This window comes from Portunus trituberculatus, chromosome 48, assembly GCF_017591435.1.
Source record: "Portunus trituberculatus isolate SZX2019 chromosome 48, ASM1759143v1, whole genome shotgun sequence".
Taxonomy (NCBI): Eukaryota; Metazoa; Arthropoda; class Malacostraca; order Decapoda; family Portunidae; genus Portunus; species Portunus trituberculatus.
Genome location: NC_059302.1, coordinates 2,003,425 through 2,019,789, shown reverse-complemented (window position 1 = coordinate 2,019,789; position 16,365 = coordinate 2,003,425). Strand labels below are relative to the sequence as shown.

Below are 16,365 nucleotides of genomic sequence, written 5' to 3'. Positions count from 1 at the left end.
AAACAGAAAAAAAAAAAAAAAATGAGATACGTGAACAAACAGGGAAAACAACAATACAATCAAACCAAACAACAAACACACAAACCCACAAACCCACAAACCCACAAACCCAAAAACACACAAAAGACTAATCGAATCTAAAACCTAAACGGAACCAGACACACAGACAAACTCATAAAAGAAAACAAAAACTGGAGAGGGAAAAAATGAGGAGCGGTAATAGGCATCCCGTGTGTGTGTGTGTGTGTGTGTGTGTGTGTGTGTGTGTGTGTGTGTGTGTGTGTGTGTGTGTGTGTGTGTGTGTGTGTGTGTGTGTGTGTGTGTGTGTGTGTGTGCGCGGCGCGGAGGCCGGGGTTCGAGCGGGTCCTCCTAGTCAGTGCCGGGCTGCATGCTGCTCGGGAAGGAAGGTACCATCTCTTCGCGCCTCGACTGTCCGCTGCTGCGCTTCTTTCCCTCGCTCCCAGATTGCTGGTGGATTAACTCAGTGGATAGGTGAATGGTCGTACAGTATCCGCCGCCCCCCGTGACGGTCTTGTGCCGGTGGGCTGTCACAGTGATGAGAAATTAACTGAAACTTGCGACTTGTTTCACTAAAGATTCTGGGACTGTTCTGTTGGCTGTCTGCGTGCGTGCTCCGGCCTAGCTAGAACTTAGAGGCCGAAGTGTGATTAAGTGTGTTAGCGGACTCATTCAGTCGCCACTAACAAGTGTTGATATTCAGAGACTAACGTAACAATACTACTTTCTTATTTACTAATCCTTTTCTTTTCTTCTCTTCGTGTTCCGTCTTAAGAGACTTTTAATCATCTCTCTTTTTGACTTCCTCTCAGTCTCTGCCTCTTTCTCTGTCTTTCTCTCAAGTCTTCCTACATACAAACTTTTACCGTGCCATGGAAAGCGAGCGACTCCGGCTGTGACAATTGGCCGCGTGGAGACGGTCGAGGCAGGGAGGAGAGAGGGCTGGAAAAGGGGTGTTGGGGGAAGAAAGGTTCAAGTTAGTTCAGTGTTCGATGGTTTCATTATAGACCAAAATGCCGACCGCCCTCAAGCTCATCACCCTCGGCCTCCTCCTCGCCCTTCCTTCAGGTAAGTGACTGTGTGACTCTTCCTCCTCCTCCTCTTCCTCTTCTTTTTCCTTTTCCTCATTCCGATTTTTGCCACCTGAATATTTTCCTCCCCACTCTAAACATTAATCACTTTGAGCTTTATTTCCTTTTACTTCTTTTTCCTCTTGGTGAATAAGTTACCTTCCTACCTTTCCCCTACCTCCCTTTTTTTTCTGCGATTCCTCATTCATCTCCTTTTTCCATACCGCATTTCCCACTGACAATTTTTTTCTTCCACCTTGCTCTCTCCCTCTCCCTATTTTCAGTGACACTCTCTGCTCCTCTCCCCATCCCCAGCTTATCTCCCTCACTCACCCCTCTGAACGATCACGCAAAAGCAAATTCTATACATATATTTATTGGCACAAAAAAGAAGTGAAAGGGAAAACTCTACGAAGGATTGACCAGTGTTTCATCTAGTATCTGGTGCGTCCCTCGCCTGTACAGATTTGATTAATTTGGATAGATATTTACACCTCTTCGTATATTTACACTCGAGTTGCACCTTCGCTACGAGTGGAAATGTTTACTGGCGGACTATCAGCGCACACAACCCAGTTACCTGTCCATCTCGTATATACCTGCCTGTCTGCCTGTCTGCCTGCCTGCCTGCCTGCCTGCCTGCCTGCCTGCCCTTGCCGCTCCCCACCTGCCGCTCCCTCCTCCGCTTAATGGGAAACGCGATTACCTGTGACGGCGGTATTTTTTTCACCTGTTAAAACTTATGCCTCCCTGAAAGCATACATACATATATACGGACACAAATATGCATACATACACACGTACATATACACATGCCATAAATTCAGCCAGAAAGGGATACAGACAGATGACCACACACACATATACATACATATGTAATACCACGGACATACTTTGCAACAAATATACATGGCCAGGCGAACAAATGGAGAGTATTCCCGTACGAATTTCCATGCAAACCTGTTGTTTTAAAAGGACAGAATTCCATCATTGCCAAACAGACATACGTTAACACAAACCTCTCCTCCCACTCACCGCCCACTCGCCTGCCTACCCACCCACACACACACCTACCCACTTGCTACTATCCACAGCCAACCACCTACTCTCACACACACACACACACACACACACACACACACACACACACACACACACACACACACACACACACATGCATACACATTCATGCAAATACATACAAACTGTATCTTACTAACGATTATATGAAATTCTAAACTCCGATCCATCCTCTGTATTTGCATGAGTATACCAAGATCTCTGGGTATACATGAGGCTCCGTGTATACATGCGAGGTTCCGTGTATACATAAGAGCGTTTTTGCCAGAGCAGGAGCCTCGAGTTAGGGGTCTTGAGCATCATTAATGTAAATGTGCTGGCAGGGAAAAAAATATTCAACTTTAAATACTTAATCTGGTTTACGCGTGGCTCTTTTATGTGTGTGTGTGTGTGTGTGTGTGTGTGTGTGTGTGTGTGTGTGTGTGTGTGTGTGTGTGTGTGTGTGTGTGTGTGTGTGTGTGTGTGTGTGTGTGTGTGTGTGTGTGAGCTTCGCAACACAAGCACGTACACATCACAACTCTTTACCGACACATTAACAAAGAGAAAGAGAGCAAAAAAAAAAAAAAATAAATAAATAAAATAAATAAAGAAGACAAAAGTTACGTTCCATTTTTTTTCCTTTTATCATTAACACATGATTAAAATTTACGACGCAAAAGTAAAATGATAATGTTTTTACGCTTTCAAACCCACACACACACACACACACACACACACACACACACACACACACACACACACACACACAAACACAAAAGAGACATGAATCAACACCCAAAACACCAACACTACCATCAACACTAATAATACCAATAACAATAATAACACCAATAGCAATACCAATACCAGCAATAATAATAATCATAATAATCGCTGCATATAGACACACCAACACCCTCCTCCTCCTGCTCCTCCTCCTCCTCCCCCCTCATCTCCCATCCCTCCCCCTCCCTGCCCATACACTCCTCTCAGTCCACACACATACATACATACATACATACATACATACATACATATGGCTGCCAAACGGGATATTTACACCGTTTTAATAATTTACAGCAATTTTCCGGCACATTAGCATCGGGGGATACTCAAAACAATGAAGATAATTCCAGGTCCAATCGACAATTAACTGAGTATTTAAACCTCTTATATTTGCTTCAATGCCCAGAGTAAAAATGATGTAATCCTGTGCCAGTGTTTTTTTTTTCCTCACCTCATTTCGAAAACCTTTGCACTTCACCACTCATATCCATTGCTCATTTCTTTTTTTGCTCTTTTCCTCTTTCTCTTGTATGTGTGTGTGTGTGTGTGTGTGTGTGTGTGTGTGTGTGTGTGTGTGTGTGTGTGTGTGTGTGTGTGTGTGTGTGTGTGTGTGTAGTTGCTTTTGTTTCTCCTTTTCCTTTCCGCCGCAAGAAAGAAACAGATCAGTGGTGAGGAAAGAGGCCACAGGGAATTCGGAAAGAGAGGAAAGAAAGGGGAAGGAAAACGAAAAGAGGAATATAAAAGTGAGAGCTGCTGTACGTAATGCAGGACTGCGTGAGGAAATGAAGAGCGAGACGTAGGGAAGGAGAGGGATGATATGTGAAAAATGAGACACAGAAACGAGACGACATTGAGTGAAGTGTCTGTGTCTCTCTCTATTTCTCTCCCTCCTTTCCCTCTCTCCTCTTCCTTCCAAGCTATGTCTCCGCTGTAATAAGGAAGACACGAAAAGAGAGTGAGGAAAGAACAAAAGGAGGGAGATGAAGTAAAATGCAATGGAAGTGGGAAAAAAGGATGGAAAAATGAAGTGAAATGGAGGAAAGGGAAAAAAAAGAGACAAAATGTGAGACAGGATTTGAGGAAGTAAAAACGGTGGAAGATTAAAACAGCTTGGGGAATCTTTCTTCTAACCCGAGCTCACCTAAAAGAAAGAAAGAGAGAAAGTGAGAGAGAGAGAGAGAAAAAAAAAAAAGAGAAAGCTTCCGGAATTATCATAAGGTTCAGATTTGAGGTGAAAGTGCAGGAAAATAGATACTCTTCATAAACTGAAAGGAAGAAAATGCAATAGATTAGACGTTGTTAAAAGACGAAGGAAACAGTGAACAAAATGGTGGTGGTGGTGGAGGTAGAGGTGGTGGTGACGGTAGTAGTAGTAGTAGTAGTAGTAGTAGTAGTATAAATAAACAACAAGAACAATAGGAAAGCAACAACATTAACAACATTAACTAAAATATTTGAGAAAACACAGAAATTTACAAAAACTATAAGATGAAATGAAATATTAAATAAATATACAAGAAAGAGAGAGAGAGAGAGAGAGAGAGAGAGAGAGAGAGAGAGAAATACCTGAAGAGGCGAGACGAAAAAATACAAATTAATGGGGTTTGCGAGAATTCTTCATTAAGGAGCGAGCCTGCGTGTGTGTGTGTGTGTGTGTGTGTGTGTGTGTGTGTGTGTGTGTGTGTGTGTGTGTGTGTGTGTGTGTGTGTGTGTGTGTGTGTGTGTGTGTGTGTGTGTGTGTGTGTGTGTGTGTGTGTGTGTGTGTGTGTGTGTGTGTGTTTGCGTGCGTGTGTTCATGAGTGGTGACGTCACGATGATGGATGATGACCGAGCCTAGACTCCGATCGCGATTAATGACGTGACGGGTGACGTGAGAGTTAACCTGACAAATGAATAACGAACGAGAGAGGAGGGAGAAAATTTCCGCCGCGCAGTTGTAGGTTTGAGCGAAGCAGCAGAATGGCTCTGGCGCGATGAGTGAGTAATGAACGAGGCACGCAGGATGTTTTGCGCCACTTTTCCCTTCCCTTCCTTGTTAATTGTCATAGGCAGCCATTTGTTGCCTTATTGATAATGCCTTCACTAAATTTACACTGAACGGAATAGCGAGACATCCATGCAGTCACTCAGTCTCTCACCCTCACTCTCTCTGCCTCACTCTGTCTCTCTTTCCCTCACTCTATCACCAGCATAAGCCTCGCATCAATGACTCATTAGTTTTTATCTCTCCCGACTTCCCGACTTGCCTCACCGTCCTCCGGCTTCCCTTTGTTGACAGGCGAAGCGCTGCAGACGTGATCGAGTCCCTCCGCCGAAAACTAGATTAATTTATTCCAATTTGTTCCGCATCTCGAACACGCTGACGATAAGCAAACATTCTCGCCTTTCATTTTCTTTTTACACCGTGTGATGTGTGAAATATTTGCGTGTGTGCGTGTGCGTCTGTGGGTGCGTGTCTGTGTATATGTATGTGTGTATTGAGTTATTCACTGACATATGGATCTCTACCCCTAATAATCCATAGTGTCGCAATGTAAGTCTTCAAATACGAGACCTTAATCATGTGTCAGTGTAATATTCAATGGCACACTCCTTTGTCGTGGCAAAAAAGATTAGCATATCTTAATGATCGGTGGGGGCGAGGCAGACACGTGCAATCTAGCCAGCCCAGTGCAGTAAGTGTAATCAGACCAGATGCGTGCCTAAGCCAAGACGCCTTAAGCTACCGTGGCGTGCTATTGGCTTAACCCTTTCAGCTCTAACCCCCAGATCCTTAGATAAAAGATGAAGGGTAAGGCATTGGAAGAAACCTTTGTCTTGCTTTTACAATGTTTGTTTGCTTCACATAAAGAACTTGAAAGAAAACAAACAGCAAAGACCTGTGACCTTTTTGGGGACGTTTGTGATGGGGTACATTTTTTTTGTTTAAGTTAATGTGGTATATGTAGAACTGTGAAGGCAAACACTTCTCCTCAATCGTGATAATGAACATAATCTTAAGAATTTTAAAGTGTGTTGGTGAATTTCTTCTGTATTTCCACATTCTTACGACTTGATTTCTTTTAAGACGGAGGTTTCAAGTCATTTTTCTCCAGACTTTTAGGGAACTGGCAATCAAGTGGGCCTTTTTTGTTACATTTTTGTTGCCCTTGACCAGCTTCCCCTCTTGCATAAAAAAAAGAGTTATCGAAGGCATGAAACGAACCTACGGCATCAATTACTAATAGAAAGTCATCAAAGTGGAAATATTAATAATGCAAACGTATTTTTCCAGTGCATTAGAAAGATAGCATTCCTCCAGTGGCAGGCATTCAGAGCATTATTGGAGGAGCGAATTAACGGGGTCTGTGTTTTGGCGGGGAGGAAAATACTTCATAAGAGAATGGAATGTTAATTGATCATTCTTTCATTATGTTGCTCACCGTCATCATCCACACCATCAGCCGTAATTCACTGCATTACATTACCGAGGGAAAGCAGACACACACACACTCTTGGACATGGGAGAGACACTGACGCACCAACACACCGACACACAGACACACCAACGCACCGACAGCATCCAGCACAGACCCGGCAGCCCTGAGAAATGAAGGCACCGAGTTTCCATATTGAATGTAAACAATAGACAAGAGACAAACGAGATGCGTGTCCCAGCGTGTTTTCTTTTCCTTTTTCCCGTCTTATCACTTCTTTTTTCTTCTTTATTTTTCTTTTCTTCCTTCCTTACGGGTAGAAAACAATGATAAATACCTTCTTGTAAAGTAGTAGTGTTAGTTTCCTATTCGAGTGATTGTCCTTTGGCTTGTATTCTGAAACGCTTTGCTCTCTCACCAAAGGCTCCACCTGAAGATACTTGTGTTTTTAAGAGTGTTTTTATGGTTCTGATGACAGATTGGCATGATTTCTAGTTTATTAAAAAGAGAAACTGTCTTGAAAATCTGGCTAGTTATCTCTGTGGCCTTGCAAAATTGTCGTAGTGAGAGGGGAAGGCGTTATTGAATACAAGCATTTGTTCTGTGTTGGTGCTCCAGATTTCCTTCTTTCCTCCCTTCGTTCACTGCGTCACGTTTCGCTGCATCAATCAAACAAAGTAGCAGTGGTGTTAATCAATGTAAAATATTTTGTTTAATTTCCGAAGGATTAAAATGACTTCCCTGCCATTTCAATACTGGAAAAATGTAAGTTATGTCCTGTGAAAATGACGAAGGGGGAAGAGAGATATTTGGTAACTCTTTTGAACGGCAGACGTGTCATGCTATTTGGCAGGTTTTTGGGGGGCGGTGAATGTGTCATATATCGCAATATAATTAAGACCATTCCCATCACACTCCATACAACACTTTCAACACAGCACTGCAGCTCTCACCGCTTCCCAGTACGCGGCGCTGTGTCCCTCGCATTTAACACACACACACACACACACACACACACACACACACACACACACACACACACACACCAGATTTAGGACCAAAAGCCAAGCGAGGGGTGGAATAAAATATCAGGTAACGATGTATACGAGTACATTCGTAATTTCAATTAGTGAATTCTTTACTGAGACACACGAAGAATGTTGATAAAAGATCAGTTTTTTTGTTCTACTTTTTTTTTTTTTTTTTCCCTCGCCGTGAAGTCCAGTCAAATGGAGAGCGTGAAGGGTAATTTCAGAGGATTCGGTGAGGAAAAAGTAGAACTGGACCCTAGAGAATGAAACACTACGACGTGGGAACTTAGTAGTGTGTGTGTGTGTGTGTGTGTGTGTGTGTGTGTGTGTGTGTGTGTGTGTGTGTGTGTGTGTGTGTATGCAGAACAAGTTTCCATCAGTACACAAAGAGAAGAGGGAAGAAAAAGTTAAGAAGCAGAATTATCATCACCACCACCACCACCACCACCACCACCACCACCAGCACAACCTCAATCCATTCTGACACTAGTGGTGAAGAATTAAGAAACGCAGAGGAGAAACTTTTGCTAATTTTGAATTCCATCGAACTTGGGCGTGGAGGGAGAGGGACGTCCTTTCCCTTGAGCCACTTTACACCCGAAAACCCCCGCATGTACACACACCTTTTTCCTGGAAGATCAAACACCGCCCTTCCGTCTCCCTCTCCACCAGGCGCCCTACTCAAGCTCTCTCAGCTACTGCCTTTCCTTCTTTACCGTAAGGACCTTCAGATTCTCCTCTGTCCATCTCTCCTATCATCTCTCTTCCAGTAGATTTATTTATCATGTTTCTCTTCTGCCCATCTCTCCTATCATCTCTCTTCAAAAAGACTTATTTATTATCTTTCTCCTCTGTCCATCTCTTATCATCTTGTCAGACACAGCTTTCCTTTCGTCCATCTTCCCTGTCTATCATCATATTCTTCTAAACCCTTTCCAATAGTCCTAAGTAAGATCTAATAGTCTAAACACCTATTCCAGCCCATCATTTATGCTTCCATTTCCCTATACAACACCTTACCGCATTCCACACTTCTTTTCCAGCACTGGTACCCTTTCCCTCTCTCTTGACCAAGTATGATCCTTCAGGCAAGCTTTATACAATACCTTTCCCAGTTCAACTATGCCTTTAGCCTCCCACACAACACGGGGGCGCCAAAACAGCCATCCCGCACGGACGCCACACGTCGAAAAGGTGGACATAATATGGAAATATAATGCCAACAGATAAATTTCAGCATTCTCTCCCTCTGGCACCATTTGGAGGCGAGATGGGTGGATGCAGCCAGTAGGTAATAGCCTCCGTCGGTGATAAAATGGAATTGCAAAGTGTTCCAGCAGAGAGAGAGAGAGAGAGAGAGAGAGAGAGAGAGAGAGAGAGAGAGAGAGAGAGAGAGAGAGAGAGAGAGAGAGAGAGAGAGAGAGAGAGAGAGAGAGAGAGAGAGAGAGAGAGAGAGAGAGAGAGAGAGAGAGAGATAGAGAGAGAGATAGAGAGAAAGAGAGAGAGAGAGAGAGAGAGAGAGAGAGAGAGAGAGAGAGAGAGAGAGAGAGAGAGAGAGAGAGAGAGAGAGAGAGAGAGAGAGAGAGAGAGAGAGAGAGAGAGAGACCGTATATATAGAAAAGGGAGGTGGTGGTTGAAGATAGTAACGCTTTTGATGAGAGTTAATGGAATATTCATACGAGGGGCACAAGTGTGTGTGTGTGTGTGTGTGTGTGTGTGTGTGTGTGTGTGTGTGTGTGTGTGTGTGTGTGTGTGTGTGTGTGTGTGTGTGTGTGTGTGTGTGTGTGTGTATCTTGAAGTGTGCATAAAACATCAGTTCTTTTCTGCATATATTTACCTGTTCATTTATAATTCAAGGCTCATTCATGGAAATAGACGTTGAAGTCTGGGCCACTGAAATACTCCTCCTCTTTACCTCTCACCAGGAAAGGAGACACGTAGACCAACGAGAGAGAGAGAGAGAGAGAGAGAGAGAGAGAGAGAGAGAGAGAGAGAGAGAGAGAGAGAGAGAGAGAGAGAGAGAAACAGTAACTATGGAAAAATAATTGGCCTGAAAAATAAGATATCCACTAAAGTTAAAGGAGGATATTATTGGCAGTGGTAGTGGTGGTGGTGGTGGTGGTGGTGGTAGTCAAGGTGAAGGCAGTGTTGCGTGGACATGGCCTGGAAAGGTTGCGATGCCAAGACCAGAGGGTATGTATGTAGGCTGAAGACTGCAGATATCAAACATGGTGTAAATATAGCTGTACAGAATGTTGTCACGGCTTTCCTTTACATTCGTGCATACCTGAGTGTCAACAGGTAAAAAGAAGTCTGTTGTAGCTGTGGGAGAGTTATGGGTGGGTGAGTAGGTGATCGAGTGACCTGGTGAGTGAGTGAGTGAGTGAGTGAATAATTGACAAGATACAAGGGTTTACTAAGAAAATGAGAGGTGATATGTTGAAGTAAGTGAGTGAATGAATGATTGATAAGATACATGGGTTTAGTAAAAAAAATAAGAGGTAGTGTGGGAGAGTGAATGAGGGTGAATGAATGAATGATTGACAAGATACATGAGTCTAATAAGAAAATGAGAGGTGGTTTGGGAGAGTGAGTGAGTGAGTGAGTGAGTGACAAAATACATGAATTTGATAAGAAAAAAAGATAAGATGGTGTGAGTGAGTGAGTGAGTGAGTGAGTGAGTGAGTGAGTGAATAAGTAAATGAATGAATGAATGACAAGACATACCAGTGAATGAGCAAACAAATACTTGGGTGGATGAGTAATTGATAAAGCAGGTGGAATAATGGTAGAGTGAAAGAATGGAGGGTAGTGTGGTTGAGTGAATAAGTGACCCGATGGATGAGTAACAAATCAAGTGAGTTTATGATTAAGTAAGGTAACGAGTGTGATGTGAATGAGCGAGTGTGCTTGATAGTAAGTGAGGCGATTGAGAATTTGTGTGAATTAATGAGTAAATGAAAAAAATGAGACGAGATGAATAAGAAGAGAACGGGGAGCAGAAATAATTATTGAGGAGGTGCGTGTGAGTAAGTGGATGGCTGAATGAAAGAATGAGTGCAAAATAAAAAACAAAGAGTTAAAAGAGTAAATGATAACAAAATTAAAAGTATAAGCGAATGAATGAGGACAGTATAAGTGAGAGAAAAAGTGAACTAATGACAGAATGAATAAATAAAACAAAGGACTTGAGAGAGAGAGAGAGAGAGAGAGAGAGAGAGAGAGAGAGAGAGAGAGAGAGAGAGAGAGAGAGAGAGAGAGAGAGAGAGAGAGAGAGAGAGAGAGAGAGAGAAACCAGGTAAAAAATAATAGAAAAAAAAAACATTGAAATAACCTGCCCCCTCTTCTCCCTCTCCTGGACCTCCCCCTTCTCCCTCTCTCCCTCACACCCAGAAATCCATCACACTCCAATGAATGAACTCGAACAAAAAGGCATAATACTAATAATCATAACAGCGATCATAATAAAGCATCGTTCATAGATATCAAAACGTGACGGAAACTAATGAACGCAACTTACTGACACACACACACACACACACACACACACACACACACACACACACACACACACACACACACACACACACACAGTTCCCTTTCCTACGAGTCGACCAAATCCTGAATGGAAAGCAGAGAGAGAGAGAGAGAGAGAGAGAGAGAGAGAGAGAGAGAGAGAGAGAGAGAGAGAGAGAGAGAGAGAGAGAGAGAGAGAGAGAGAGAGAGAGAGAGAGAGAGAGCAAAACACACAGGGTAAAAATGGAGAGGGAATGAAAATGGGAAATGATGAGAGGGAGAAAAATAAGAGGGAAAAATATGGGAAAGAAGGACTGAGGAAAAAGGAAGGAGAGGAAATGATATAAGAAAAGATGAGATGAAAAAATAAAGAAATGGAAGAGAAGGATAGAGGGAAAGAGGAGAAAGAGAAGGGGAAGTGGTAGAAGAAAAAAAAAAAGAAAGGTGAGGAGGAGGAAGCGAAGAAAGGATGGAGAGAGAGAGAGAGAGAGAGAGAGAGAGAGAGAGAGAGAGAGAGGAGGGGGGAGGGGAAGAGCACCATCACAGCGCTTCTGGTTGGATTCGTGTCTGAAACAAGGTCAAAACAGACGTTCGGGTTGAGTGATGCACGAAATAAAGTGGCGCAGGGCATTCAGCTTTGACGAACTTGGCACAGACACGAGAACAGGAGTGAGGCGCCGAGGGGAAATGGTTTTATGATGGCACGGATAATGGCACGGCGCGATTTATGGGCCCGTGCAAGTAAAGGCGCCACAACAGGTAATGAGAGTATGTCCTGTACTAATATAGGATGAATAACTTACTACACACACAGCAGAGTGGCGGCTTTATAAAGGGACAGGAAGAACCTTTTTGCTAAATTTATTGGGGATTGGATGGAAGAATTTCGCATGTACAGATCTCTTTTTTTTTTTTTTTGCACATGTTCTACAATTTCACGAACAGAATGCTTTGTTGAAAATTCCCTGTAAAGAAAAGAAAATTAATACAAGGGAAAGTCTTCTATTTACTTTCTCTCTCTCTCTCTCTCTCTCTCTCTCTCTCTGTGTGTGTGTGTGTGTGTGTGTGTGTGTGTGTGTGTGTGTGTGTGTGTGTGTGTGTGTGTGTGTGTGTGTGTGTGTGTGTGTGTGTGTGTGTGTAGATTATAATAAGTAGAAGGTGTTGCTGAGAGTGGCTGCCTCACGTGTAGAAGCCGGTGGTCGTGCATGTTGAGCCGTGCAGTGGTGAATGGGTGAGGATAACACGTGCCAGCCTCTCCTTCCTTCCCCGTGAATACCCGTGCACTGCCAAAGGGATTAAGACGTGTTCCGGAAGTGCAGGGAAACATGCACTCACAGACACTCACGCGCCATCCCCTCCACTACCCCCTCTCTCTCTCTCTCTCTCTCTCTCTCTCTCTCTCTCTCTCTCTCTCTCTCTTAAACTTTAAACAAAACACGTGCAAGAATTAACGAAATGAGGAACAGAGAAAAAGAGAAAGAGAGAAAGAGAGAGAGAGAGAGAGAGAGAGAGAGAGAGAGAGAGAGAGAGAGAGAGAGAGAGAGAGAGAGAGAGAGAGGAAGATGAACACCCAAAGAATCGAGGTATAAATTTTTTGTGTATAATTACAAGTCACATATTAATATTTGGCCAAGGAGAGGTGTCTGGGCAGCGTGGCCTCATTAAGGTAATTTAAGTAGGCAAAGAAAGGTAATTAAAGTGAAGTCGTGAAGCCTGTTTAGACCTGAACTATTTTTGAATTCGTGTGTGAAAGAGAGCGAGAGGGCGAGAGAAAGAGAGAGAGGGAGAGGGAGAGAGAGAGGAGAAAGAGGGAACACAAGAGAGGGCGAGAGAGAGAATGAGAGAGGGATGGTGAAGGAAGAATGGAAGCAAGCAGGCAGGAACATTGGGAAGGACAGACTCCAGAAAGTGAGGGAAAAATAAATCACAAGAGGAAAGAAGAGGGAGAGAGAGAGAGAGGGAGGAAAGAAGACAAGGACGGAGGGAGCATGAAGGCCGTGGATGCGGAAAGTGAAGGAGGGAAATTAAAGGAAAAAAAGAAAGAAGGGACAGAGAGTGAGAAAGAGAATTAGGGAGGTAGAGGTAGAGAGAGAGAGAGAGAGAGGGGAGAAAGGGAGGCGGAGACCAGGGAAGGAGTGAAAAAGGATGAAGTGAATGGAAGCACAAATTAAAGGAGAAAGAAATGAAGGAAGGAAGGGAAGGACAAAAGGAAGAAGGGAGTGAGGAAAGAACAGGAGAGTGAAACTGAAAGGGAAAAAAAAGTAAAACAAAATAATGAAAAAAAAAAAGAAAAGGGGGAAGAAAGGAAGAAGTAAGAGAGAGAGAGAGAGAGAGAGAGAGAGAGAGAGAGAGAGAGAGAGAGAGAGAGAGAGAGAGAGAGAGAGAGAGAGAGAGAGAGAGAGAGAGAGAGAGAGAGAGAGAGAGACCGAAAGAGACCAAAAGAGACAGACAGACAAAGAGAGACAAAGACACAGGGACAAAACAGAGAGAGAAACAAACACACAAACACACACATACACACACACACACACACACACACACACACACACACACACACACACACACACACACACAGAGAAAGGCTCCACTAATGAAATATAGAAGAGTGAAATTTCCCTGACATTAAATTTCCCTGTTGGGCGGTGGAAGGGAAGACAAAAAGCCAACGAGACGAAACCCAAAACTCCTCCCTGCAGATGCTGAGGCTGGCAAAGGGCTGGCAGGGGAGGGACGCAGAGAAGGAAGAAGGTAGACAAAGGAGCGAGTCGGGACACATTAGTTTGGGGAAAGAAGGCAGGTGGAGGTAACAGAGAAGGGTGAGAATAGGTAAGGGAATTAAGAGAGGAATGGAAAGGACGGAGGACAACACTGAAGATTAAGAAAGAATAAACATGAAGTAGTGGTGAAATGAGGAGAGAAAGATTAGAAGAAAATGAAGTGTTAGAGGGAATAAAGAGAGGAAGGGGAGGGACAGAGGAGAACATTGAAGATTAGAAGAAAACCAGACACAGAATAGACGTCAAATGAGGAAACAAATAGCAAAAAAGAGAAAGACTGCAGTAAAAAGAATAAAAATGAAGTGTTAGAGTGAAGGATGATAATAGGTAAGGGAAGTAAGAGAAAAATGGAAGAAATGGAGAACAACATTGAAGATAAAGGGAAAACTGACGTAAAACAGATGAAATGAAGGAAATAAATAGCAAAAAAGGAAATGATTCGGGTAAAAAAAATTATGAAGCTGGAAGAGACACTGAAGATGATTTAGGAAAGAATGAAAAAATAAAGTTGATGGAAACCGGAAAGAAACAATAAAAAAATAATGATTGTTGTAGAAAAGAGAAAAAGGTATAGAACAAAAATGCTCTAAAAAACAAGAAAGCAAGAGCAAGAATAAGAGATAAAAAGAAAATAAGATAGTCACAAGTGAAAATATAAGAAATAAAACCAGACAATAGAAAAAAAATATAAGAGAAAGTAGAAATGGAAGAGCAGGAAACATGACGGAGAAGGAGAAGACAAAAGGGAGAAATGGCACACGCGGTTGTTAGGGGAAAGCCAGACAAATACAATTAAATTAAAGGAGAGAAAAGCAGCAGATAAAGGGACACAAGAGAAGTAAAGAATGGAAGAACAGGAGGCACACCAACAAAGGAAGGAGGAAATGAAAGAAAACAGAAGCGAAGGCTAAAATAAACACCGAAGCAGATGAAGAAAAATAGATGAAAATTACAGATGAGGAAATATTAAATAGCAATGAATAACTGACATAAAGAAAAGAGGAAGGAAAAGAAATTGAGGGATTAAAAAAGAATGGGAGAAATAGGAAACACCATGGACTGTGAATTCAGAGAGAGGGAGAGATAAATGCAAAATCAAAAGGGAAGAATTGAGAGAAACGGAATAAAAGAAGATAAATTTATGGATATGGACGTCAGGTGGATAAAGATAAGATATATTTCACACAGTATCCATCACATAAAAGACCAATGGCTACTTGAAACTTGCCTCAACGTAATGCAGTTCCTAAGTCTATTATATTCTGGTCCTCTGTTTATGATCAAATTTTTTTTTATCTAACTCTTATCAAAGCTGTTAGTTATTAGTATTAGTTGTTGTTGTTGTTATTGTTATTGTTGTGGTAGTCTTTGTTATCGTTGTTTTTGTTGTCAGAGCTTCAAAAAGTTTTAAATATCAACATTTTTACACACACACACACACACACACACACACACACACACACACACACACACACACACACACAACGTAACTCTCTTGGTATAATTTTTAAGCGGTGTCACGGGCGTGTTTTCAGCGTTTTACTGATCACACAGGCATAATTGCATCATTAACTCTTGCAACCATCAGGAAATAACATTTGCATGGTCATTCCCTGCCTAATTAATATATGTTTACGAAATTAGCCTTTTCTCTCTCTCTTTTCCTTTCCCTCTCCGTGTCTGTGCCTCCCTCGAGCGGGCAAAACCTTCACGCGGGTCAGATAACGAACGTGATTTGAGGTTTGACTCCTGCTTAACCTGAAAGAATGAATGTATGTGCAAGTGTGTGTGTGTGTGTGTGTGTGTGTGTGTGTGTGTGTGTGTGTGTGTGTGTGTGTGTGTGTGTGTGTATAAAATGTTAATATTTCAAACTTTTTGAAGCTCTGATAACAACAAGGACCATCACAACAGCAACAACGACAACAATAGCAACAATAACAACAACTAATACTTCTACTATTACTACTACCACCGCCGCTATTACTACAATACTACTTTTACTACTAAATATATACATACATACACACTTGAGAGAGAGAGAGAGAGAGAGAGAGAGAGAGAGAGAGAGAGAGAGAGAGAGAGAGAGAGAGAGAGAGAGAGAGAGAGAGAGAGAGAGAGAGAGAGAGAGAGAGAGAGAGAGAGAGAGAGAGAGGGGGGAGGAGGTCAAGGCTCTCGCAATCCTACCTGAAACACAACCAGATATCCTTTAAGTTAGCAAACAGTGAACTTCAACACCACTCCTATAACATGACGCCACCAACACTGTCACCACCACCACTGCTACTGTCACCACCACCACTGCTACTGTCACCACCACCACTGCTACTGTCACCACCACCACTGCTACTGTCACCACCACCACTGCTACTGTCACCGGCACCACTGCTACTGTCACCACCACCACTGCTACTGTCACCACCACCACTGCTACTGTCACCACCACCACTGCTACTGTCACCACCACCACTGCTACTGTCATCGCCACCACTGCTATTGTTACCATTACCATTGCCACTACCTCTACTATTACTATCACTACCGTCACAACACTTACAATACTACTACTACTACTACTACTACCACTACTACTACTACTACTACTACTACTACTACTACTACTACTACTACTACTACTACTACTACTACTACTACTACTACTTCTTCTATTACTACTACTACTACTACTACTACT

The 16,365-nt window shown here is 42.7% G+C and overlaps 1 protein-coding gene across 2 annotated transcripts in view; it reads left to right on the top strand.

Annotated features, from left to right (window-relative positions):
• The first annotated feature begins 383 nt into the window (after nt 1-383).
• LOC123498714 overlaps nt 384-16,365 on the top strand; it is a 247,022-nt gene continuing 231,040 nt past the window's right edge. For both annotated transcript variants that reach the window (XM_045246091.1, XM_045246090.1), the window contains exon 1: nt 384-1,086. In XM_045246091.1, coding sequence (XP_045102026.1) covers nt 1,032-1,086 — 55 coding nt within the window. In that variant the 5' untranslated portion in view covers nt 384-1,031. The remainder of the gene's footprint in view (nt 1,087-16,365) is intronic.